A 22,792-nucleotide genomic window follows, 5' to 3' on the forward strand; every position below is an offset into this window, starting at 1 on the left:
CTTTCTCCCTCATGTGTTTATCCAGCCTCCCCTTAAATACATCGATACTATTCGCCTCAACCCCTCCCTGTGGCAGTGAGTTCCACATTCTCACCGCTCTCAGGGTAAAGAGGTTTCTCCTGAATTGGATTTGTTAGTGACTGCCTTAAGTTTATAACCTGCAGTATTGGTCTCTTCCCCAAGTGGAGACATCTCTCTGTCCACACTATAAAACCCTGTTATCCTTAAATCACCCCACTCTTCTAGGGAACAACTCCCCTGCTGTTCCGCCTCTCCTGATGGGTATAACCTCCGATCGGGTATCCTTGTAAATGGCAGTGGATTGGAGGGTGAAAGACTTGCATTTACAACCAATTTGCGCACAGCAAGCTCCCACAAACAGCAATAAGAGAATGACCAGATCAGCTGTTTTAGTGACGTTGATTGAGATAAATATTGTCCCAAGACAGACGGAGCCTCAGTTTATGTCTCATCCAAAAGATGACACCACCAACAGTGCAGCACTCCCTCAGTACTGCCCCTCCGACAGTGCAGCACTCCCTCAGTACTGCCCCTCCGACAGTGCAGCGCTCCCTCAGTACTGCCCCTCCGACAGTGCAGCGCTCCCTCAGTACTGCCCCTCCGACAGTGCGGCGCTCCCTCAGTACTGCCCCTCCGACAGTGCAGCGCTCCCTCAGTACTGCCCCTCCGACAGCGCGGCGCTCCCTCAGTACTGCCCCTCTGACAGCGCGGTGCTCCCTCAGTACTGCCCCTCCGACAGCGCGGTGCTCCCTCAGTACTGCCCCTCCGACAGTGCGGTGCTCCCTCAGTACTGCCCCTCCGACAGTGTGGTGCTCCCTCAGTACTGCCCCTCCAACAGTGCGGCACTGCCCCTCCGACAGTGCGGCACTCTCTCAGTACTGCCCCTCCGACAGTGCGGCGCTCCCTCAGTACTGCCCCTCCGACAGTGCGGCACTGCCCCTCCGACAGTGCGGCACTCTCTCAGTACTGCCCCTCCGACAGTGCGGCGCTCCCTCAGTACTGCACTGGAGTTTCAGCCTAAACGTGATGAGTACTGAAGAGATGTGATGGATGAGAGTTAATGGAGGTGGAGTGGAGTGTTCAGTGGGAGGTTGGACGATGAGTGGGGAGGGCCCTGCGAGGATGATAGTTGGCCAGGAGCGCGCGGATGGGAGCTTGCTTCAACGACCGCACCAAATGCTGGGCCAAATGATCCAAACAAGGTCGTTTGCTTTTGTTCATTTTTATTATATTCATAAAATACGTACAAGATTTTGGGTTAACTAAAACAAGAAAAGAAAATGGAATTAAGTGTGCACAGTATCTTAAGCGGATGCAGCAAAGCAGTGATATTGGTTCTTAACATCGTGTGAAATAAGAGATTAACTGAAGACAATGTCTGCCTCCCCCAGCCAGGGACACCCTCACCCCCAGAACCGCTGTTGATGCAGAATCTCAACCCGCCGAGCAGTGGGAGTATTTTATCTTTGCAAACATGCGCTGGAAATCTGTCGCTCCACACAAGAATAAACTTCTCCAGTTCTGTGTTTAGTTTCTTTAGATCGAGGGATTGAAAGTCTTTTGTTGACCTGGCTTTTTGAGAAAGCAGTTCCAAGACTCCACTCAGTTTAATTTCTGCAAAGCTTTTAAATTAAAACAGAAATGATTTAAGGCCTGCGACAGGGTTAGTTTTACAGCAATGTTCCAATTCTCCTTGTTCTCGATGAAATGCTCAGTTGCACAACGCGGAGGCAATTCACAGCTGCAGTCTAAACAATTAATGTACAAAAATTAAACACCATAAATTTCTGCTATGATACAATTGTACAGTCAGTCTTCGGGCTTGGAGGGAGAGGAAGGGCCAAGTTTAAATTATAATACATTTGTGCCGGAGACAGAAGTAAACATTGATAATTAAACTATAAGAGGCACAGTGTGAGCATCCAGCTTATTCCATCGCTGAGGGAGAGGACACCAAGTGTAAGGACTAGATTGGACACCACCCTGTGATATTGCACGTAGCCTAGACTTTAACTAGCACCCTATGTGATACTGCACCAATGCTTGTGTAGGTGTGCTAATATTGCTCAGAGTAATTGCTTCTCTGAAGATCTTGTGGCTGCGATTTTAGCAGTGGTTCACCTGTTTATTAATGGAGCTGCCAAAGGAATTTGACGAACTCGTTAAGCATTTGGTGCGATAATTGAGGGTGGGGTCACATCAGGGTCCTTCCTCCCTCAGTGCTGGAATTAACTGGGTAACCCACTGCCCAGCCATGCCTACTTTATACCACACACAATATACCCACAGTCATTCAAACGTGCCACTTTTTAAAGTTCTTTAAAAAAATAATTAAAAAAGAATGTCAATCCTTTATTTTAGAGCTGATGTGTGTCGACGATCCCTCAGTTGCCCTGGTCAATCCCTCCTCCATCGAGAACTTGCTCAGTGTCGGGTAGCTGGGTTTCTTCGCTGTTTGTTTTTAAACGATTTAAAGGGAGGGAGGTGAATGTAATTTTTATGTGGGGGTCGGGCTCATTGAGGTGCAGGTGGTGTTGGTTGGGCACAGAACACTTTCCGGCATCAAGCACTCGCAGGTCAGGTACAGCACGGGGGATCTGCACGGTAAAGCTGCCCCTAGTCTGACCGGTAACGTGCCTCAGCCCCACCCACAGAAACCCCCCCCCACCCCACCAATACATCGCCGGGACGCCTCCGTTACCAGCTTCAACCGTTCTGTGGCCTTTCTGGGCACTGGTGCCAATTTGAGGCCAGCACTCAGCCCGTTCCCACTGGCAACAAGGCCGAGACTGGCAAAGCCTACCACACGGGCATATCAGTCAGCCCCCTCGGGGGGCCTTTCAGCCTCCCTCGAGGTGAAAATCTGCTCCATCACCCGCTGAATCCCGCAGACTTCATCAGGGGACATAATAGTGAAGAAAAGGTTTTCACAAGACATTCCCCCCCACTTTATTTTAAGACCAGAGGAACCAGCACAATGAGGTGAGGGTAAATCCAGCGCCTCGGGCCTGCCTCCCACAGCTGGGGCACGGGGCACCATTTTAACAGCTCAGTTTAAAAAAAAATCGATTTGAAAAATTAGCAGCATTGGTTAAAAAAATCAAAATTATTAAAATTGGAAAAGGGGCAACTGAGTTTAGGGGAAAAGAAAAAAAAATCAAGTCATATCCGAGCTAGGGAGACAATTCAGGGAAACGGGGCAACCTGTGGACACACAGGCTCAAATCCCAGCGGATGTGAGGAAGGCAGGCTGGGGAACTGATTGGGGAATACGTCAGCAGGAAGGGACAGGCGAATGGGGTCGGGAGAAAGTTGGAGGTGTTTCTGGGAAGGAGAAGTGATCGAGGGATGTGGTGATAGGGTGGGTGGGATTGATCATAAGCAAGGAAGGGGCTTTTGGCCTCTCTTGTCCCTGTTGTAGGCTGCAGTGAGGGCCTCTTAAACCACAGCTTCCAACAGGCAACATTAGGACCAGCAGAGCGAGATTATAACTCCGATAGAAAGCATGTTCCCAAGTAATTAACTGATAATGACCCAGTCTGGTGCACAGTGTGACATTATGTCCGGTATAAAGGATGCATTGTTTGACATTATGTGCGGTATAACGTATTGTGTTGTTGCTGGTCTGAAGGTTTATTAATAATAATCTCCAAAGTATTGTCGGTAGGCACTGTAAAATCCAATCCTGTCAGCCAGGTAGTCACAGGGATAGTAGGACTCGCATATTTCCCTGCGTCTTTCGTATGGCGTCTTGTAATAATATTCACGGTGCCTAGAATTAAGATAGATTAATGTTGGAGTTACGCAGCACTTTGAATTGTAAAATAAAATTGAGGCAGAAGGTAGAATGCTTATCGAGAACCAGAATCTGTTGGAATCACAGAATCAAAGAAATTTACAGCACGGAAGGAGGCCATTCGGCCCATCGTGTCCGCGCCGGCCGACAAAGAGCTACCCAGCCTAATCCCACTTTCCCGCTCTCGGTCCGTAGCCCTGTGGGTTACGGCACTTCAGGTGCACATTCAGGTACTTTTTAAATGTGCTGAGGGTTTCTGCCTCTACCACCCTTTCAGGCCATGAGTTCCAGACCCCCACCACCCTCTGGGTGAAGACAGTTCCCCTCAAATCCCCTCTAAACCTCCCACCAATGAATTTAAATCTATGCCCCCTGGTTGTTGACCCCTCTGCCAAGGGAAACAGGTCCGTCCTATCCACTCTATCCAGACCCCTCGTCATTTTATACACCTCAATAAGATCTCCCCTCAGCCTCCTCTGTTCCAACGAAAACAAGCCCAGCCTATGGAGATGGAGTGGTCTCTGTCTGGGCTGTAAATATAGATATGCACTCCAGTCTGCCCTGCCACCCCTGGCTGCAGGGAAGGTCGGGTCCCAGAGCTAGGATTTGGTGATCAGTGAACACTGACCCATCCAGGTCCCCATTGAAGGGATGATCTTCTCTCTCAGCAGAATGGAAGCTCTGATCTCAGAGATTATTCACCCTCAGAGTCTAGGCCCGATTTGAGCCCTGGGGCTGGAGTTGGGTGGATAGGCGGGAAATGTTATAAATAAAAGTTGGCAGCCGTGGCGCAGTGCACTCTCACCCCCACGGCAGAAGGTCGTGGGTTCAAGGCCCGCTCCAGAAACTCCTGATAACATTGCCTGACTGTGGGAGCTCCTTTAAGAAGGGACTGAACACTGTGGAGGAGGGGAGGGGGATGTGCTGGTTCCGTTTGTCCAGTGATGCCCCAAGTGGAGCCACAGTCTCCAGTGTGTGCCTGATGGTGATGGGGGGGGTGGGGGGAACTTCCCCAAGTCTTTCCTGAAAATGGCCTGAGATTTCCCGGTGTTGGTGTTACTGGTGGTTAGGGAGAGAGTTCACTGGGCTCAACAATGGATGGGACGCAACGTGTTGGGGGGTGAGCAGGGAGGGGGGGGTGGTAGGGTTGGAGGGGGAGGGCTGGAGGCGAGAGGGTGAGGGGGGTCGGAAGGGAAGAGGTAGGGTGTGAGGGTGAGCGGGCAGGGGAGGGGTAGGATTGGAGGGTGGGGGGGGAGGGTCGGAGTGAACAGTGGAGGGAGGGGGAGATGATCGAGGGGGTGAGCAGGAGGGAGGGAGGGAGAGTGAGCAGTGGAGGGAGGGGGGGAGGGTCAGGGAGTGAACAGTGGAGCGAGGGGGTGAGCAGGGGGTGGAGGGGTAGGATTGGAGGGTGAGGGGGGGAGGGTCAGGGAGTGAACAGCGGAGGGAGGGGAGGAGGGAGGGAGGGGTAGGATTGGAGGGTGGGGGGAAGGGTCAGGGAGTGAACAGCGGAGGGAGGGGGTCGAGGGGGTGAGCAGGGGGGGGAGGGGTAGGATTGGAGGGTGAGGGGGGAGGGTCAGGGAGTGAACAGCGGAGGGAGGGGAGGAGGGAGGGAGGGGTAGGGGGTGAACAGCGGAGGGGGGAGAGGGTTGAGGGGGTGAGCAGGGGTGGAGGGAGGGAGAGTGAGCAGTGGGGGGAGAGAGGGAGGTGAGCAGGGGGAGGGTCAGGGAGTGAACAGCGGAGGGAGGGGGAGAGGGTCGAGGGGGTGAGCAGGGGGGGAGGGGTAGGATTGGAGGGTGAGGGGGGAGGGAGGGGTAGGATTGGAGGGTGAGGGGGGGAGGGAGGGGTAGGATTGGAGGGTGAGGGGGGGGAGGGTCATGGAGTGAACAGTGGAGGGAGAGGGTCAAGGGGGTGAGCAGGGGGGGAGGGGTAGGATTGGAGGGTGAGGGGGGGAGGGTCAGGGAGTGAACAGCGGAGGGAGGGGAGGAGGGAGGGGGGAGGGGGTGAACAGTGGGGGGAGGGAGGGGTAGGATTGGAGGGTGAGGGGGGAGGGAGGGGTAGGATTGGAGGGTGAGGGGAGGAGGGTCAGGGAGTGAACAGCGGAGGGAGGGGGAGGGGGTCGAGTGGTTGAGCAGGGGGGAGGGGTAGGATTGGAGGGTGAGGGGGGGAGGGTCAGGGAGTGAACAGCGGAGGGAGGGGGTGAACAGTGGGGGGAGGGAGGGGTAGGATTGGAGGGTGAGGGGGGGAGGGAGGGGTAGGGTTGGAGGGTGAGGGGGGGAGGCTAGGGGAGGGTCGTGGGTTGGGGGGGGAGGGGTAGGATTGGAGGGTGGGGGGGGAGGGTCGGGGTTGGGGGGGGAGGGGTAGGATTGGAGGGTGAGGGGGGGAGGGAGGGGTAGGATTGGAGGGTGAGGGGGGAGGGTAGGGGAGGGTCGTGGGTGAGTGGAGGGTCGGGGTTGGGGTGGGGGGAGGGGTAGGATTGGAGGGTGGGGGGGGAGGGTAGGGGAGGGTCGGGGTTGGGGGGGAGGGGTAGGATTGGAGGGTGAGGGGGGAGGGTAGGGGAGGGTCGTGGGTGAGTGGAGGGTCGGGGTTGGGGTGGGGGGAGGGGTAGGATTGGAGGGGGGGGGAGGGTAGGGGAGGGTCGGGGTTGGGGTGGGGGGAGGGGTAGGATTGGAGGGTTGGGGGGGGAGGGTAGGGGAGGGTCGGGGTAGGATTGGAGGGTGGGGGGGGGAGGGTAGGGGAGGGTCGGGGTTGGGGTGGGGGGAGGGGTAGGATTGGAGAGTGGGGGGGGGGAGGGGAAGTCCGGGTCTTTCCTCCCCATTGGTTGTCAGCAGTTGTCGCTATTTAAATGCAGCATCTCCAAAACGTGGACAGTGAGAGGACGGGAATACTGAGCCTGTTTTTACTGATGGGTTTTATGAGGGGCTGACCCCTTGGACAGAGTGGCGAGGGCTGTCAGTGTGTGTGCTGGGCTGACCAAAGCACGCGTATTAGCAGCGACAGGTCGAGGGAGAGCAGCGAGGTGGAGTATTGTTTGAAATGGCAGGGCTCATGTCTGCACTCTCTGACTTCCCTTGCTGGCACCAGTTACGGCACACCCCACACAACTCCGACACTTCTCCCCGCAACACATGGGCCGCACGTGTCTGGCAGGCAATCCGACGCATTCTCGCGGTGAGCGCGGCCCTGGGTGGGAAGCCAAGACCAGCATCCCACACAGGACCCGCCATCCAACAACGGCCTGGGACCACGGGCTGCCATTCTGGCCACTGCCTGCCTCATGTAGCGTGGACAGTGAGCGGGCAGCACTGCCCGGCAGTGTGAAGGTTTCTGGCGTGTAGTGGGCACTGGGCCCGTCCCCACCTCTAACCGGCTCCCTGTCTAATATCTTAGAAATCAGGATCTGTCTTGTTAAAAAGAAAGACTTGCATTTCTATAGCGCCTTTCACAACCTCAGGACGTCCTAAAGCGCTTTACAGCCAATGAAGTACTTTTGGAGTGTAGTCACTGTTGTAATGTGGGAAACACGGCAGTCAATTTGTGCACAGCAAGCTCCCACACACAGCAATGTGATAATGACCAGATAATCTGTTTTAGTGATGTTGGTTGAGGGATAAATATAGGCCCCAGGACACCGGGGAGAACTCCCCTGCTCTTCTTCCAGTAGTGGCCGTGGGATCTTTTGCGTCCACCTGAGAGAGCAGACAGGGCCTCGGTTTAACGTCTCACCCGAAGGACTGCCCAACAATGGCAGTGGCTGCAGCCACCTGGGTCCTGCAGTCTGGAATCCCCAGCCGAACCCTCTCTCTGCCTCTCTCTCATCCTCGTCAAACCTGCTCAATGCCCCCGAGTGACCTCTCCTTCCCGAGTGTCCGTGACCACCTGCCCCCCTGTGAAGCAGCTTTGGGGGTGTTTAGGGTAAAAGGTGTTCCTGTTGTGCCTGAGCAAGGGGGCAGTGAAGACTGATCACTGCAGACAAGATTCCAACTCCACAGCAAGTGACTGACCTTTCGTAGTACTGGCGGACTGCTCTCTTGGGTCTTTTCACCATGGAGTCGGCTTTCTGCTTCTCGAGGAAGGGACCTGAATAAATAATAGGAGTAATTACAGGAAGACGAGGAAAATATCGTTCCTGTTGGAGGCCAGCGAGTCAGATGGTGATTCCAATGAAGGGTTCCATGGCCAAACCCCATCTCCCCTCACACGCCTCCTCACATTTCTTTGTTTAATATATTTAAATATAATCGGTTTATTTTTTAGTCGTTTTGAAATAGGTGAAGTTTAGAAACGTTTCTTGTTGCTGTGCTTTACTTCTGATGAAACTGGAAAAGCTATTTACTTTGAGAAAAATATAATGCTGTTGGAATAACAGTGAGTGGTGGCTGGGGGGGGGGGGGAGCAGGGGGGGGGGCAGGGGGAGTGTGGGGTCAGGGGGACGGGGGGGCTGGGGTTGGGGGGGGAGGCGGCTGGGGCCAGGGGGAGAGTATGAGACTGGGGGGGAGGTGGATGGGGAGCAGTGTGGGACTGGTGGCTGGGGCCGGGGGGAGTGGGTCTGGGGGAGTGGGGCTGGTCTGGGAGGGGGTTATTTAGCCAGTGTTTGGCCTGGTCTCCCACAGGTTAGGGTGTTCTCGGATTACTGGCACTGATTTGCAGCGAACCCCTGTGTACCCCGGACACTGGGCCCAGGGGTTGGTGATGAACTGATCCTGGCAGTGTGAGACTATTCCTGGCTTCAGTGTTCCCTCCTTCCTTCTCCAGTCATTAAACAAAACTCCCTCCTTGTTGACATTCCTCCCTTCACTGCTTTTACATCTTCAAAGGCCGATGTTTGGGCAACAGCTGGGAGCCAGATGTTGGCTCGCGGAACAGAACCAGACACCATGAATCTCTGAGAGCCATCAGGATTTCAGCCTAAAATAGGATTTGTTTAACAACCTGTTTTAACAAGCCAGTGAATAAAGAAATATTCTACAGTCGTAAACCTTCCCCCGAACATTGAGCGTTAGGAAGGTGCAGCACTCCACAGTTGAATGCCCTCTCGGGTATGGCACTACGCCAGGATGTCCCAGCCTCCATCCCCAGTCTATGCTGCTCCCACTGGGGCTGTTAGTTTCCCTCAGTGCCCGTGGCCTGGGTGAATCTCTTCACCAGGATTCCTGTTCCTGATCATTGGGATCCTATGGCCCAGTTATTTCCGGTAGCTCCAATTCAGCTATTCGACTTTAGGAGGGCGATCACAGAAGCGGTCCGGGCAAAAACGGACACAAGATAGAAATGGGAATGTTGGGATTGGTAGGAAAGTTGGCAGAATGTGGAATGTTACCAGGGAAGGAATTTGCAACACATGAAATGAATGGGGCTGAGGGAGAAGGGATTGAGGGCTGAGGGAGAAGGGATTGAGGGCTAAGGTGAGAATGTGAGGAGTTGGGGTTGATCTGTTAAAAGTGATGGCTTCAGTGGTCAATCCTGCACTCAAAGCTTGTCTGTCTTTAGTCTAAAGGGTGTCTTCTAGTGTGGTGATAGAGTTTCTGCTGGGACAATAGGGGAAGGTACTTGTAATACATTTGCTTCATGGGTTCTTTGCTGAAGAATCCATAGCAACACATTGCTATTAAGAACTAGTTGGTTTATTAGCAAAGGTTTAACAATCACGCTACACATTACCAGTTCATCCACCAGGCTCACAACCACCTGCCCCATCGTGGATCCCCCAAACCCAACTGGCTGGGGTTTTATTGAGTCTTGTGAACATCACATGACTGGCTAAGGCACTCCCAACTCACCAGCTCTACCAACCCGTGAACGTACGCACAGGGTCACACATCACAGGCTGTGATGGATTCCGGCTGGGACACTGGGAGAATCGCTGTGATATGATGGGACTCTCCATCTGTCTGGGTGGGTGACGGCGTATAATGGTTCTCTCCCCAGTGGAATGTTTTTCACCAGTGGTTCAGCCAGTGTTCGAACACATGGACAGACGGAGGCAGCAAGTCTCCTATTGATCAGTGTTGAGCACAGCCGGGTTTGTGGAGGGAATTCCAGAGCTTAGGACCCAGGCAACAGACAGCACGGCCACCGATGGTGGAGCGATGGAAAAGTGATGCTTGAGGGAGCAGAATTGGAGGAACATGGAGAGTTGTGAACACAGCAGTAACTAACCCTAGACTGGGAGCGTAGGCACATCGCCAACAGAGCAATGATGCCATAGTGCCAGTCTCCCTGAGGGAGCAGTGCCCGGGGGTGGGATTGGGAGGGGGGGGTAAGATGGTCCCGAATCCGCACTCCCTCCCCCCCGGGCCCTTCACACACAGGGACACTGAGCCAAGCACTGACTCCGGCTGCCGAGCTTTGGGTCTCCATCCAACGCCAATCGATTAAACCCACTGCCCAGAGTCATTGGTACAATCGCCACTAGATTATTTACTGATGAAGTTAGAAATAGGGAGATATTAGAATAATAAATCTAGATACCACGAGCCTCAGAGTGACTGTCCTTTTCTAAAGAATCTGGAACAGAAGGAACAGAATTTCAGTTCACCAATCACAGGACAGTCTCCGTGTCCAGTTATCAGAATGGGTTTAAAACTGTCGCTCCGTTTTAATGAGATTTCAATGTGTAACCGCGACGTGTGGGGGAAAGATCGGGATCAATACCTTTAGTATCTGGCCCACTCTCATTCTCTGCAGAGTCTGAAACACAAGGAACACAGTTTCAGTTCCCAGACCACACGCTCAGTTACCCGAATGGTTTACAAAGCTCCTGCTCCCAGTGCAAACACCGACACACTCAGCACTCATAACAACAGAAGAAATAGGAGCAGGAGTCGGCCATTCGGCCCCTCGAGTCTGCTCTGCCATTCAATCAGATCATGGCTGATCCAATCATGGACTCGGGTCCACTTCCCTGCCCGCTCCCCATAACCCCTTATTCCCTTATCAGTTAAGAAATTGTCTATTTCTGTCTTAAATTTATTCAATGTCCCAGCTTCCACAGCTCTCTGAGGCAGAGAATTCCAAAGATTCACCACCCTCTGAGTGAAGAAGTTTCTCCTCATCTCAGTCCTAAATGGCCGACCCCTTACCCTGAGACTGTGACCCCTGGTTCTAGACTCACCAGCCCGGGGGGAAACACACTCCCTGCATCTACCCTGTCAAGCCCCTTCAGAATCTTGTATGTTTCAATGAGATCACCTCTCATTCTTCTAAACTCGAGACAGTATGGGCCTGGGTATTTGTATTGAAGGATCTGGAATAAACCATTCTGTTTTGGGGCCAGCTTGTTCTCTATTCTGGTCCTGAGGCCCATGGGTACGGACTGGGCCATTCAGCCCCTCGAGCCCTGACCCCACATGTATTTGATATTATCTCAATAAAGAGCTTGTTAACTCTGAGGGACCCAGCTCCCGCATATTGGCGCAGTCAATAATCCCCATACACAGAGTGATCCACAAACCATCATCAGCTCCCGAAACAATCACTTTCATTTTTCTTTTGGTAATTTCATTGGAATCTGAAATGAAAACCAGTTTTTGATTATAAAATGGGAAATGAATGTGAAAGGTTCAGAATTATTATTATTTACTGCTGAAGTTAGAAATAGGGAGATATTAGAATAATAAATCTCGATACCTCGAGCCTCAGAGTGACTCTTCTTCTGGGCAGAATCTGGAACAGAAGGAACAGAATTTCAGTTCACCAATCACAGGACCGTCTCCGTGTCCAGTTATCAGAATGGGTTTAAAACTGTCGCTCCGTTTTAATGAGATTTCAGTGAGTAACCGCGACGTGTGGGGGTAAGATCGGGATCAATACCTTTAGTATCCGGCCCACTCTCATTCTCTGCAGAGTCTGAAACACAAGTAACACAGTTTCAGTTCCCAGACCACATGCTCAGTTATCCTGTGACATATTCACAGAGCACAGCACACACAGCTTCCTAACATGGCAGGCAGCTCTCTCGGAAGTCTGCGGAAATCTGCCTGATTCTGTTTATTATTAACCCTGCACTTGCAGTACACAATACGTCCACATCCACAGTGTGGAGCTACAAACATTACAAGCTTACAGACATTACACTTCTCCCTCCTTAATGAAGAAGCCATCACAACAAACATCATACAAAACTTTCATGTTTATACATATCACAGGATATAAACTTATTTTTTTTTCCATATTTACAAATTTAACTTTACCACTTGTTTTCTGTTTTGAAGAGGATACCTTCGGTCTCGAACAGAACCTTCCAAACATGGTCTCGAATCTAAACTCATTCGAGGCTCATCCTGAGGAACGTTTTCTTCCACGGCATTTCCTTGATTTTCATTTGAACTCACTCTAACTTCAGGCTCTTTGTTTTCCTGACTCGGACTCAGACTTTCATTCTGATTCTCTCCTGGATTTGTTTCCAGTACATTGGATTTAGGATTTGCTACTGGTGTATCAAAACTATCTGATGAGTCAGAATAATTGAATCATTCCCACCTTCAACTCCTTCCATGTCTGTAGGTAAAATATAATCAATATGAACAAACCTAACCTGTCCATTATCAAACATCTTTACCAAATATGTGTGAGGACCACATATCTTCACCACCCTTCCTGGTAACCACTTTAACCATTTATGGTGATGTTTCTTCACTCTCACCTTCTGGTTTAATTTCACACTTCTCTCTTTTACTCTACCTCTATCATGATTCTCTTTCTCTCTTAATTGTGTCTCTTCTACGGACTGTGCCAAATTTGTCTTTAACAACGAGAATCTAGTTCGTGGCTGTCGTTTGAGAAACAACTCTGCTGGTATTCTACCAGTAGTTGTATGAGGAGTATTTCGATATGTAATTAAAAAATTAGCCGATTTGTGATCCAATGAAAACTGTCGTTTCCTTGGATTTGGATCTAACATTTGTTTTATGAGGGCACGTTTTACAATTTGTACAGTGTGCTCTGCTGCACCATTCGAAGCAGGATGGTATGGTGGAACCTTGGTATGTTTCACACCATTTTTGCTCGTGAATTGTGCAAATTCTTCTGAACGAAATTGTGGTCCATTATCCGAAACAATTTCTTCAGAGAGGCCAAATGAAGAAAATAATTTTCGTAAAATGTCCAATGTTTTATTCGTTGTTATTTTCCACATTGGAAACACCTCGACCCACTTCATAAGATGTAAGATAAGAATTAGGAACAGGAGTAGGCCATCTAGCCCCTCGAGCCTGCTCCGCCATTCAACAAGATCATGGCTGATCTGGTCGTGGACTCAGCTCCACTTACCCGCCCGCTCCCTGTAACCCTTAATTCCCTTATTGGTTAAAAATCTATCTATCTGTGATTTGAATACATTCAATGAGCTAGCCTCAACTGCTTTCTTGGGCAGAGAATTCCACAGATTCACAACCCTCTGGGAGAAGAAATTCCTTCTCAACTCGGTTTTAAATTGGCTCCCCCGTATTTTGAGGCTATGCCCCCTAGTTCTAGTCTCCCCGACCAGTGGAAACAACCTCTCTGCCTCTATCTTGTCTATCCCTTTCATTATTTTAAATGTTTCTATAAGATCACCTCTCATCCTTCTGAACTCCAGCGAGTAAAGACCCAGTCTACTCAATCTATCATCATAAGGTAACCCCCTCATCTCCGGAATCAGCCTAGTGAATTATCTCTGTACCCCCTCCAAAGCTAGTATATCCTTCCTTAAGTAAGGTGACCAAAACTGCACGCAGTATTCCAGGTGCGGCCTCACCAATACCCTATACAGTTGCAGCAGGACCTCCCTGCTTTTGTACTCCATCCCTCTCGCAATGAAGGCCAACATTCCATTCGCCTTCCTGATTACCTGCTGCACCTTCGAATGGCTATCAATCACAATGAACAATTGTTGTCCTTCTAACTTAGCAAAATCAATATGTAGCCTTTGCCACACCATGGGAGGCCATTTCCATGGCTGTAATGGTACTGGTGGTGGTTGCTTGCTTACCGATTGACATATCATATACTGACTCACGATGTACTCTATTTCTTTATCAAGACCTGGCCACCATAAATAACTACGTGCAAAACTCTTGGTCAAGCACATTCCCAGGTGCTGGTCATGGAGGTCTCCTAATAATTTGGACCTGAATTTATTTGGTATAATCACTCTTGCACCCCACATGATACAATCTTTATCAACTGATAATTCATTCCTACGAATGAAGAATGGATGTGTATCTTTGTCTGTTACCTGGTTTGGCCATCCATTTGCAATATACTCATACACCTTTGACATCACTGGGTCACGTTTGGTTGCTCTACCAATCTCTTCAGCTGTGACTGGCAGTTCATCATAGTATGAAAAATAAAACACTTCTTCCCTATCGGGTGTAACTTGTGATGGGGAAGGCAATTTAGACATTGCATCAGCATTACTGTGATCAGCTGATCGTCAGTATTCAATATCATATGTATATGCTGACAAAATCAAAGCCCATCTCTGCATTCGGGCTGCAGCTAATGTTGGAACTGGGGACTTTGGATGGAGGATTGCTGTTCGGGGCTTATGGTCCGTAACGATGGTAAACTTACGACCATACAAGTATTTGTGGAACTTCTTGACCCCAAAAATTAATACCAAAGCTTCCCTTTCAATTTGCGCATAATTACTCTCACTGGCACTGAGAGTGCGTGAAGCAAAAGCAATTGGTCTCTCCTCTCCACGACTTAATACATGAGAGATTACTGCCCCAACTCCATACGGAGAGGCATCACATGCTAGCTTAATCTCCTTAGAAATGTCATAGTGAACTAACATGGTGCTCTCTACCAATTTGCTTTTACACTCCTTGAATGCTGTATCGCATTCTTTTGACCACTTCCAATGGACCTGTTTTTTCAAAAGTTCATTCAGTGGATGTAATAATGTAGCCAAATTTGGTAGGAACTTCCCATTATAGTTCAAAAGACTCAAGAATGAATGAAGTTCCGGATATAAAAGGTGTCAGAAGGTCTAGTCAGAAGCAGGAACTGAGGGAAATCCTTATTGGTCGGGAAATTGTGTTGGGGAAATTGATGGGATTGAAGGCCGATAAATCCCCAGGGCCTGATGGACTGCATCCCAGAGTACTTAAGGAGGTGGCCTTGGATGCATTGACAGTCATTTTCCAACATTCCATAGACTCTGGATCAGTTCCTATGGAGTGGAGGGTAGCCAATGTAACCCCACTTTTTAAAAAAGGAGGGAGAGAGAAAACAGAGAATTATAGACCGGTCAGCCTGACATCAGTAGTGGGTAAAATGATGGAATCAATTATTAAGGATGTCATAGCAGCGCATTTGGAAAGAGGTGACATGATAGGTCCAAGTCAGCATGGATTTGTGAAAGGGAAATCATGCTTGACAAATCTTCTGGAATTTTTTGAGGATGTTTCCAGTAGAGTGGACAAGGGAGAACCAGTTGATGTGGTGTATTTGGACTTTCAGAAGGCTTTTGACTAGGTCCCACACAAGAGATTAATGTGCAAAGTTAAAGCACATGGGATTGGGGGTAGTGTGCTGACGTGGATTGTGAACTGGTTGGCAGACAGGAAGCAAAGAGTAGGAGTAAATGGGTACTTTTCAGAATGGCAGGCAGTGACTAGTGGGGTACCGCAAGGTTTCGTGCTGGGGCCCCAGATGTTTACATTGTACATTAATGATTTAGACGAGGGGATTAAATGTAGTATCTCCAAATTTGCGGATGACACTCAGTTGGGTGGCAGTGTGAGCTGCGAGGAGGATGCTATGAGGCTGCAGAGTGACTTGGATAGGTTAGGTGAGTGGACAAATGCATGGCAGATGAAGTATAATGTGGATAAATGTGAGGTTATCCACTTTGGTGGTAAAAACAGAGAGTCAGACTATTATCTGAATGGTGACAGATTAGGAAAAGGGAAGGTGCAACGAGACCTGGGTGTCATGGTACATCAGTCACTGAAGGTTGGCATGCAGGTACAGCAGGCGGTTAAGAAAGCAAATGGCATGTTGGCCTTCATAGCGAGGAGATTTGAGTACAGGGGCAGGGAGGTGTTGCTAATGTTGTACAGGGCCTTGGTGAGGCCACACCTGGAGTACTGTGTACAGTTTTGGTCTCCTAACTTGAGGAAGGACATTCTTGCTATTGAGGGAGTGCAGCGAAGGTTCACCAGACTGATTCCCGGGATGGCGGGACTGACATATCAAGAAAGACTGGATCAACTGGGCTTGTATTCACTGGAGTTCAGATGAATGAGAGGGGATCTCATAGAAATGTTTAAAATTCTGACAGGTTTAGACAGGTTAGATGCAGGAAGAATGTTCCCATTGTTGGGGAAGTCCAGAACCAGGGATCACAGTCTAAGGATAAGGGGTAAGCCATTTAGGACCGAGATGAGGAGAAACTTCTTCACCCAGAGAGTGGTGAACCTGTGGAATTCTCTACCACAGAAAGTAGTTGAGGCCAATTCACTAAATATATTCAAAAAGGAGTTAGATGAAGTCCTTACTACTCGGGGGATCAAGGGGTATGGCGAGAAAGCAGGAATGGGGTACTGAAGTTGCATGTTCAGCCATGAACTCATTGAATGGTGGTGCAGGCTAGAAGGACCGAATGGCCTACTCCTGCACCTATTTTCTATGTTTCTACGACATACCTGGGAGTGGGTGCATTTCTAATTCCATCCAATTTTTCCATGGTTGGATGTAAACCATCTTTGTCTACTCTGTACCCTAAGTACTCTACTCAGTTTTTAAATAACTCACACTTACGAGCAGACACTCGTACTCTATGCTTCTCTAGCCATTTGAGGATTTCAATCAATATGTTATTATGAATTTGCCTATTTGTTGCTGAAATTAGTATGTCATCCAAATAACATACTACCCCTTCAATACCTTGCAAAATCTGGTTCATCACTTCTTGGAATATGGCAGGGGCGGAAGACACTCCAAACGGTAGCTTATTAAATTGATATAGGCCTAGATGAGTATTTATAGTCAAACATGACTTGGACTCCTCATCTAGTTCAAGCTGTAAGTAGACATTTGTAAGATCCAGTTTTGAGAAGATCTGACCACCTGTCAGTGTTGTGAACAAATCTTCTATATTCGGCAATGTATTGGGGACATTACCCTCTTGAACCTGGTTTACGGTTACTTTATAATCACCACACAATCTTACCTTACCATCGGACTTAGGTACAACAACAATGGGTGTAGCCCAATTACATCGATCTATCTTACAAATAATGTTCTCAGTCTCTCGTCTTTTGAGTTCTTGCTCAACTTTCTCCTTGAGTGCGTATGGTACGGAACGTGGCTTGTAGTAAACCGATCTAGTGTCCTTCTGTACCCTGACACTTACCTTGAAGCCTTGGATCGGACTGCCCATTTCGCAGAACACCTTCGGATACTGCTTGAAAACCTCTTCTGTTGATGAAAATCTCGCTTCCACACAGAAAATCTTACTCCAATCCAGCTTCAGTGAGCTCAACCAATTTCTTCCTAGTAAGGCAGACTTGTGTCCTTTCACTACTATTAGAGGCAAGTTCTGAAATTGATCTTTATATTTCACCGGTATGGTGATACGACCTACCACAGGAATTTTCTCTCCCGAGTAGCCTCGCAGCTCTATCTTGGATTTCTCCAGTTGGAAATCACGCAATTTGTCGAGGTACAGTGACTCCGTTACTACACTCACGGATGCACCCGTGTCAATTTCCATTGGTATCTTGAAGCCCACAACATCTATGTGGATTTTGATGCTTTCCGAATCGCTGTCCGTTAACCTCGTGCTCCTGATGACGTGTAACTCTAACATCTCCTCGTCCTGTTGTTGTTCTTCCATGCTATGTAGTCTCTTTGGATTTCTACTCATAGCTTTGAACGCTGAACTCATAGATTTAAAAGCTGGTTTACCCTTCAGTCGGCATGCCTTCGCGAGATGCCCAGTCTTCCTGCAGAAGAAACACTCTGCCTTCACGTATGGACTTATTTGAGCAATGTGTTGTCCCAGGCACCTATAGCACGACTTCAACGCTCTGTTAGAATTTCCAGTTTCTGAGACTCTCGGCCATGGCCGTCTTTTACCTTGAACCTGCAGGTGATTTACCTCGGTTGACTGACGACTGTAATTATTATTTAATTCTCGGGAATATTGTTCGGCCATGCCCATCGACCTCGCTGTCTGACAAGCAATCTCAAAAGTCAAGTCATCCGTCGTCAATAACTTCCTTCTGATCGAATCATTTTTCACCCCACAAACAAAACGATCCCATAATGCTTGGTTTTGAAAGTTTCCAAAAGTACAGTGCATCGATAGCTTTTTTAATGCTACGATGTAATCACTGATACTTTCATCAGCCTTTTGATTCCGAATCCCAAAACGATAGCTTTCAGCAATTTCTAATGGTTTCGGGTTATAGTGCTGCTCCAGCTTCATTAAAATCTCTTTAAGCGTTGTGTCCTTTGGCTCGTCAGGCACAAGCAGATTTACAACAGTGTCATATAATGCCAGACCTGCCTCCGATAAGAAGATCGCTTTGTTACTTTCCAACACAGCCCGGTTCTGGACTGCATTGTCTGGAACTTCGATTATGTTATTTGCAATGAAATACATTTCCAGCCGATTCACATATGCTTTAAAACGTTCCCGGTCATGTCTGTATTCCCCCAAATGTCCCAATACACCTGCCATTTTAATCTCTAGCTGTTCACACCGTGTGCTGTATTTTACCTTGGATTTTGCAGCTTTTTTTTCAAAGACAGAAACTTCCAAAATCTTTCTGTCGGCTGGCTGAATCCTTCACCAACAAAATTTAAGCTTTAAATCATCCGAAAAATCCAATCTCAATCATCAAATGTGATATATTCACAGAGCACAGCACACACAGCTTCCTAACATGGCAGGCAGCTCTCTCGGAAGTGTCCGGAAATCTATCTAGTTCTGTTTATTATTAACCCTGCACTTGCAGTACACAATACGTCCACATCCACAGTGTGGCGCTACAAACATTACAAGCTTACAGACATTACATATCTGAAGGGTTTTCAAAGCTCCCGCTCCCAGTGCAAACACCGACACACTCAGAACTCATAACAACAGAAGAAATAGGAGCAGGAGTCGGCCATTCGGCCCCTCGAGCCTGCTCCGCCATTCAATAAGATCATGGCTGATCTTCAAACTTAACTACACTTCCTGCTCGATCTCCATATCCCTTGATTCAACGATAAGAACAACTTATACTTATTTAGTACCGTTAACATAATGAAATGTCCCAAGATGCTTCACAGAAGTATTATGAGATACAATTTGACACCGAGCCGCATATGTAGAAATTAGCGCAGGTGAGCAAAAGCTTGGTCAATGAGGAAGGTTTTAAGGAGCGTCTTGAAGGAGGAAAGAGAGAGGTAGAGAGGCGGAGAAGTTTATGGAGGGAGTTCCAGAGCTTGGGGCCCAGGCAACAGAAGGCACGGCCATCAGTGGTGGAGCGATTATAATCAGGGATGCTCAATAGGCAGAATTAGAGGAGCGCAGACATCTCGGGGGATTGTGGGGCTGGAGGGGATTACAGAGATAAGGAGGGGCGAGGGCCATGGAGGGATCTGAAAACAAGGATGAGAATTTTGAAATCGGGATGTTGCTTAACCGGGAGCCAGTATAGGTCAGCGAGCACAGGGGGTGATGGGTGAGCGGGGCTTGGTGCGAGTTAGGACATGGGCTGCCGAGTTTTGGATCACCTCTAGTTTACGTAGGGTAGAATGTGGGAGGCCAGCCAGATGTATATAGCAATAGTGAAATCTGGAGGTAACTAAGACACGGACAAAGCGCAGTCAATAATCCCCATACACAGAGTGATCCACAAACCATCATCGGCTCCCGAAACAATCACTTTGATTTTCCTTTTGGTAATTTCATTGGAATCTGAAATGAAAACCGGTTTGCGATTAGAAAAAAGGAAATGAATGTGAAAGGTTCACAATGATTATTATTTACTGATGAAGTTAGAAATAGGGAGATAATAGAATAATAAATCTAGATACCTCGAGCCTCAGAGTGACTGTTCTTTTCGAAAGAATCTGGAATAGAAGGAACAGAATTTCAGTTCACCAATCACAGGACAGTCTCCGTGTCCAGTTATCAGAATGGGTTTAAAACTGTCGCTCCGTTTTAATGAGATTTCAATGTGTAACCGCGACATGTGGGGGAAAGATCGGGATCAATACCTTTAGTATCCGGCCCACTCTCATTCTCTGCAGAGTCTGAAACACAAGGAACACAGTTTCAGTTCCCAGACCACACGCTCAGTTACCCGAATGGTTTACAAAGCTCCTGCTCCCAGTGCAAACACTGACACACTCAGCACTCATAACAACAGAAGAAATAGGAGCAGGAGTCGGCCATTCGGCCCCTCGAGCCTGCTCCGCCATTCAATCAGATCATGGCTGATCATTGACCTTAACTCCACTTTCCCGCCCGATCCCCATATCCCTTGATTCAACAACAACAACAACCTGTATTTATATAGCGCCTTTAATGTAGTGAGACGTCCCAAGGTGCATCACAGGAGTTTATGAGACAAAATTTAACACCGAGCCGCATAAGTAGAAATTAGCGCAGGTGACCACAAGCTTGGTCAAAGAGGTCGGTTTTAGGAGCGTCTGGAAGGAGGAGAGAGAGGTAGAGAGGCGGAGAGGTTTAGGGAGGGAGTTCCAGAGCTTGGGGCCCAGGTAACAGAAGGCACGGCCACCAATGGTGGAGCGATTATAATCAGGTTTTCAAAGCTCCCGCTCCCAGTGCAAACACCGACACTCTCAACACTTGGCTGGAGATGTCTCCAGAGATATGTTTACATGAAATTACATAGAAATTATTACCAGAACAGGCCATCCGGCCCACCTGGTCCGTGCTGATATTTCTGCTCCATACTGGCCTCCTCCCACCGGATCTCTGCCAACCCCATCAATACATCCTTCGATTCCTTTCTCCCTCATGTGTTTATCCAGCTTCCCCTTAAAGGAATCTCTGCTATTCGCCTGAGCCACTCCCTGTGGTGGGGAGTTCACAGTGAGCTCTAACCAAGTTTCTATATAAGTTGACCATAACTTCTCTCGCTTTCAATCCATTCGCTCCAGAATTGAGCCCCAGTGATTTGTATTTTTGTGGCTTTATTAACCTGTGTTTCCATTTGTGTTGAGCTGTGAATCTGTTCCCAGGTCTCTCTGTTACTCCTCATTTACACTCGTATTTTCCCAGGATTATGTGGCCTCCTCATTCTTACAGATTGCTCCCGCTCACACTGATCCACACTGACATTTGTTTGTGATTTACACACCCAGGTTTGTGAATGTTTTAATATGTTCTCTCGCAGTCCACCTCAGTATTGAGCAGATCCCACAATTTGGTATCATCCGCAAATTTGGAAATAGTACTTCTGATTCCCGAGTCCAAATTGTTCATGTAGATGGTGAACGTGAGGGTCCCAGCACTGATCCCTTTGGGACACCATGGCCCACCCTCTGCCCGTCTGAGTAACCTTTAACCCCCACTCTCTGTCTGCTCTTTTTAGCAAGTCTGCTGTCCATTCTGCAACTTGTCCCTGACCCCTGACCCCACATGTATTTGATATTATCTCAATAAAGAGCTTGTTAACCCTCAGGGACCCAGCTCCCGTATATTGGCGCAGTCAATAATCCCCATACACAGAGTGATCCACAAACCATCATCTGCTCCCGAAACAATCACTTTGATTTTCCTTTTGGTAATTTCATCGGAATCTGAAATGAAAACCGGTTTTTGATTATAAAATGGGAAATGAATGTGAAAGGTTCACAATGAATATTATTTACTGATGAAGTTAGAAATAGGGAGATATTAGAATAATAAATCTAGATACCTCGAGCCTCAGAGTGACTGTCCTTTTCTAAAGAATCTAGAACAGAAGGAACAGAATTTCAGTTCACCAATCACAGGACAGTCTCCGTGTCCAGTTATCAGAATGGGTTTAAAACTGTCGCTCCGTTTTAATGAGATTTCAATGTGTAACCGCGACGTGTGGGGGAAAGATCGGGATCAATACCTTTAGTATCCGGCCCACTCTCATTCTCTGCAGAGTCTGAAACACAAGGAACACAGTTTCAGTTCCCAGACCACACGCTCAGTTACCCGAATGGTTTTCAAAGCTCCCGCTCCCAGTGCAAACACCGACACACTCAGCACTCATAACAACAGAAGAAATAGGAGCAGGAGTCGGCCATTCGGCCCCTCGAGCCTGATCCGCCATTCAATCAGATCATGGCTGAACTTCGACCTTAACTCCACTTTCCCGCCCGATCCCCATATCCCTTGATTCAACAACAACAACAACAACTTGTATTTATATAGCGCCTTTAATGTAGTGAGACGTCCCAAGGTGAATCACAGGAGTATTATGAGATAAAATATGACACCGAGCCGTATAAGTAGAAATTAGCGCAGGTCCAAGAGGTCGGTTTTAAGGAGCATCTGGAAGGAGGAAAGAGAGGTGGAGAGGTTTAGGGAAGGAGTTCCAGAGCTTGGGGCCCAGGCAACAGAAGGCACGGCCACCGATGGTGGAGCGATTATAATCAGGGATGGTCAGGAGGGCAGAATTAGAGGAGCGCAGACATCTCGGGGGGTTGTGGGGCTGGAGGAGATTACAGAGATAGGGAGGGGCGAGGGCCATGGAGGGATTTGAAAACATTGATGAAGAATTTTGAAATCGCAGGGTTGCTTAATCAGGAGCCAATGCAGTTCACCGAGCACAGGGGTGATGTGTGAGTGGGACTCGGTGCGAGTTAGGACATGGGGCAGCGAGCACAGGGGGTGATGGGTGAGCGGGACTCGGTGCGAGTTATGACACGGGGCAGCGAGAACAGGGGGTGATGGGTGAGCGGGACTTGGTGCGAGTTAGGACACGGGGCAGTGAGCACAAGGGGTGATGGGTGAGCGGGACTCAGTGAGAGTTAGGACGCGGG

General features: G+C 48.7%; 1 protein-coding gene across 1 annotated transcript; it reads right to left on the minus strand.

Annotated features, from left to right (window-relative positions):
* Nucleotides 1–1,237: 1,237 nt before the first annotated feature.
* LOC139230306 (uncharacterized) lies at nucleotides 1,238–22,020 on the minus strand. The gene is made up of 13 exons (XM_070862131.1): nucleotides 21,963–22,020; nucleotides 21,877–21,912; nucleotides 21,694–21,729; nucleotides 21,518–21,574; nucleotides 20,024–20,059; nucleotides 19,841–19,876; nucleotides 19,665–19,721; nucleotides 11,627–11,662; nucleotides 11,444–11,479; nucleotides 11,268–11,324; nucleotides 10,469–10,504; nucleotides 7,819–7,894; nucleotides 1,238–1,769 (listed from the first exon to the last, which is right to left on the minus strand). The coding sequence occupies exons 1-13, from the start codon at nucleotides 22,018–22,020 to the stop codon at nucleotides 1,757–1,759; spliced, it is 570 nt and encodes a 189-aa protein (XP_070718232.1). The 3' UTR covers nucleotides 1,238–1,756.
* Nucleotides 22,021–22,792: the final 772 nt, after the last annotated feature.

The sequence above is a fragment of the Pristiophorus japonicus genome, chromosome 19, assembly GCF_044704955.1.
Source record: "Pristiophorus japonicus isolate sPriJap1 chromosome 19, sPriJap1.hap1, whole genome shotgun sequence".
Taxonomy (NCBI): domain Eukaryota; kingdom Metazoa; phylum Chordata; class Chondrichthyes; family Pristiophoridae; genus Pristiophorus; species Pristiophorus japonicus.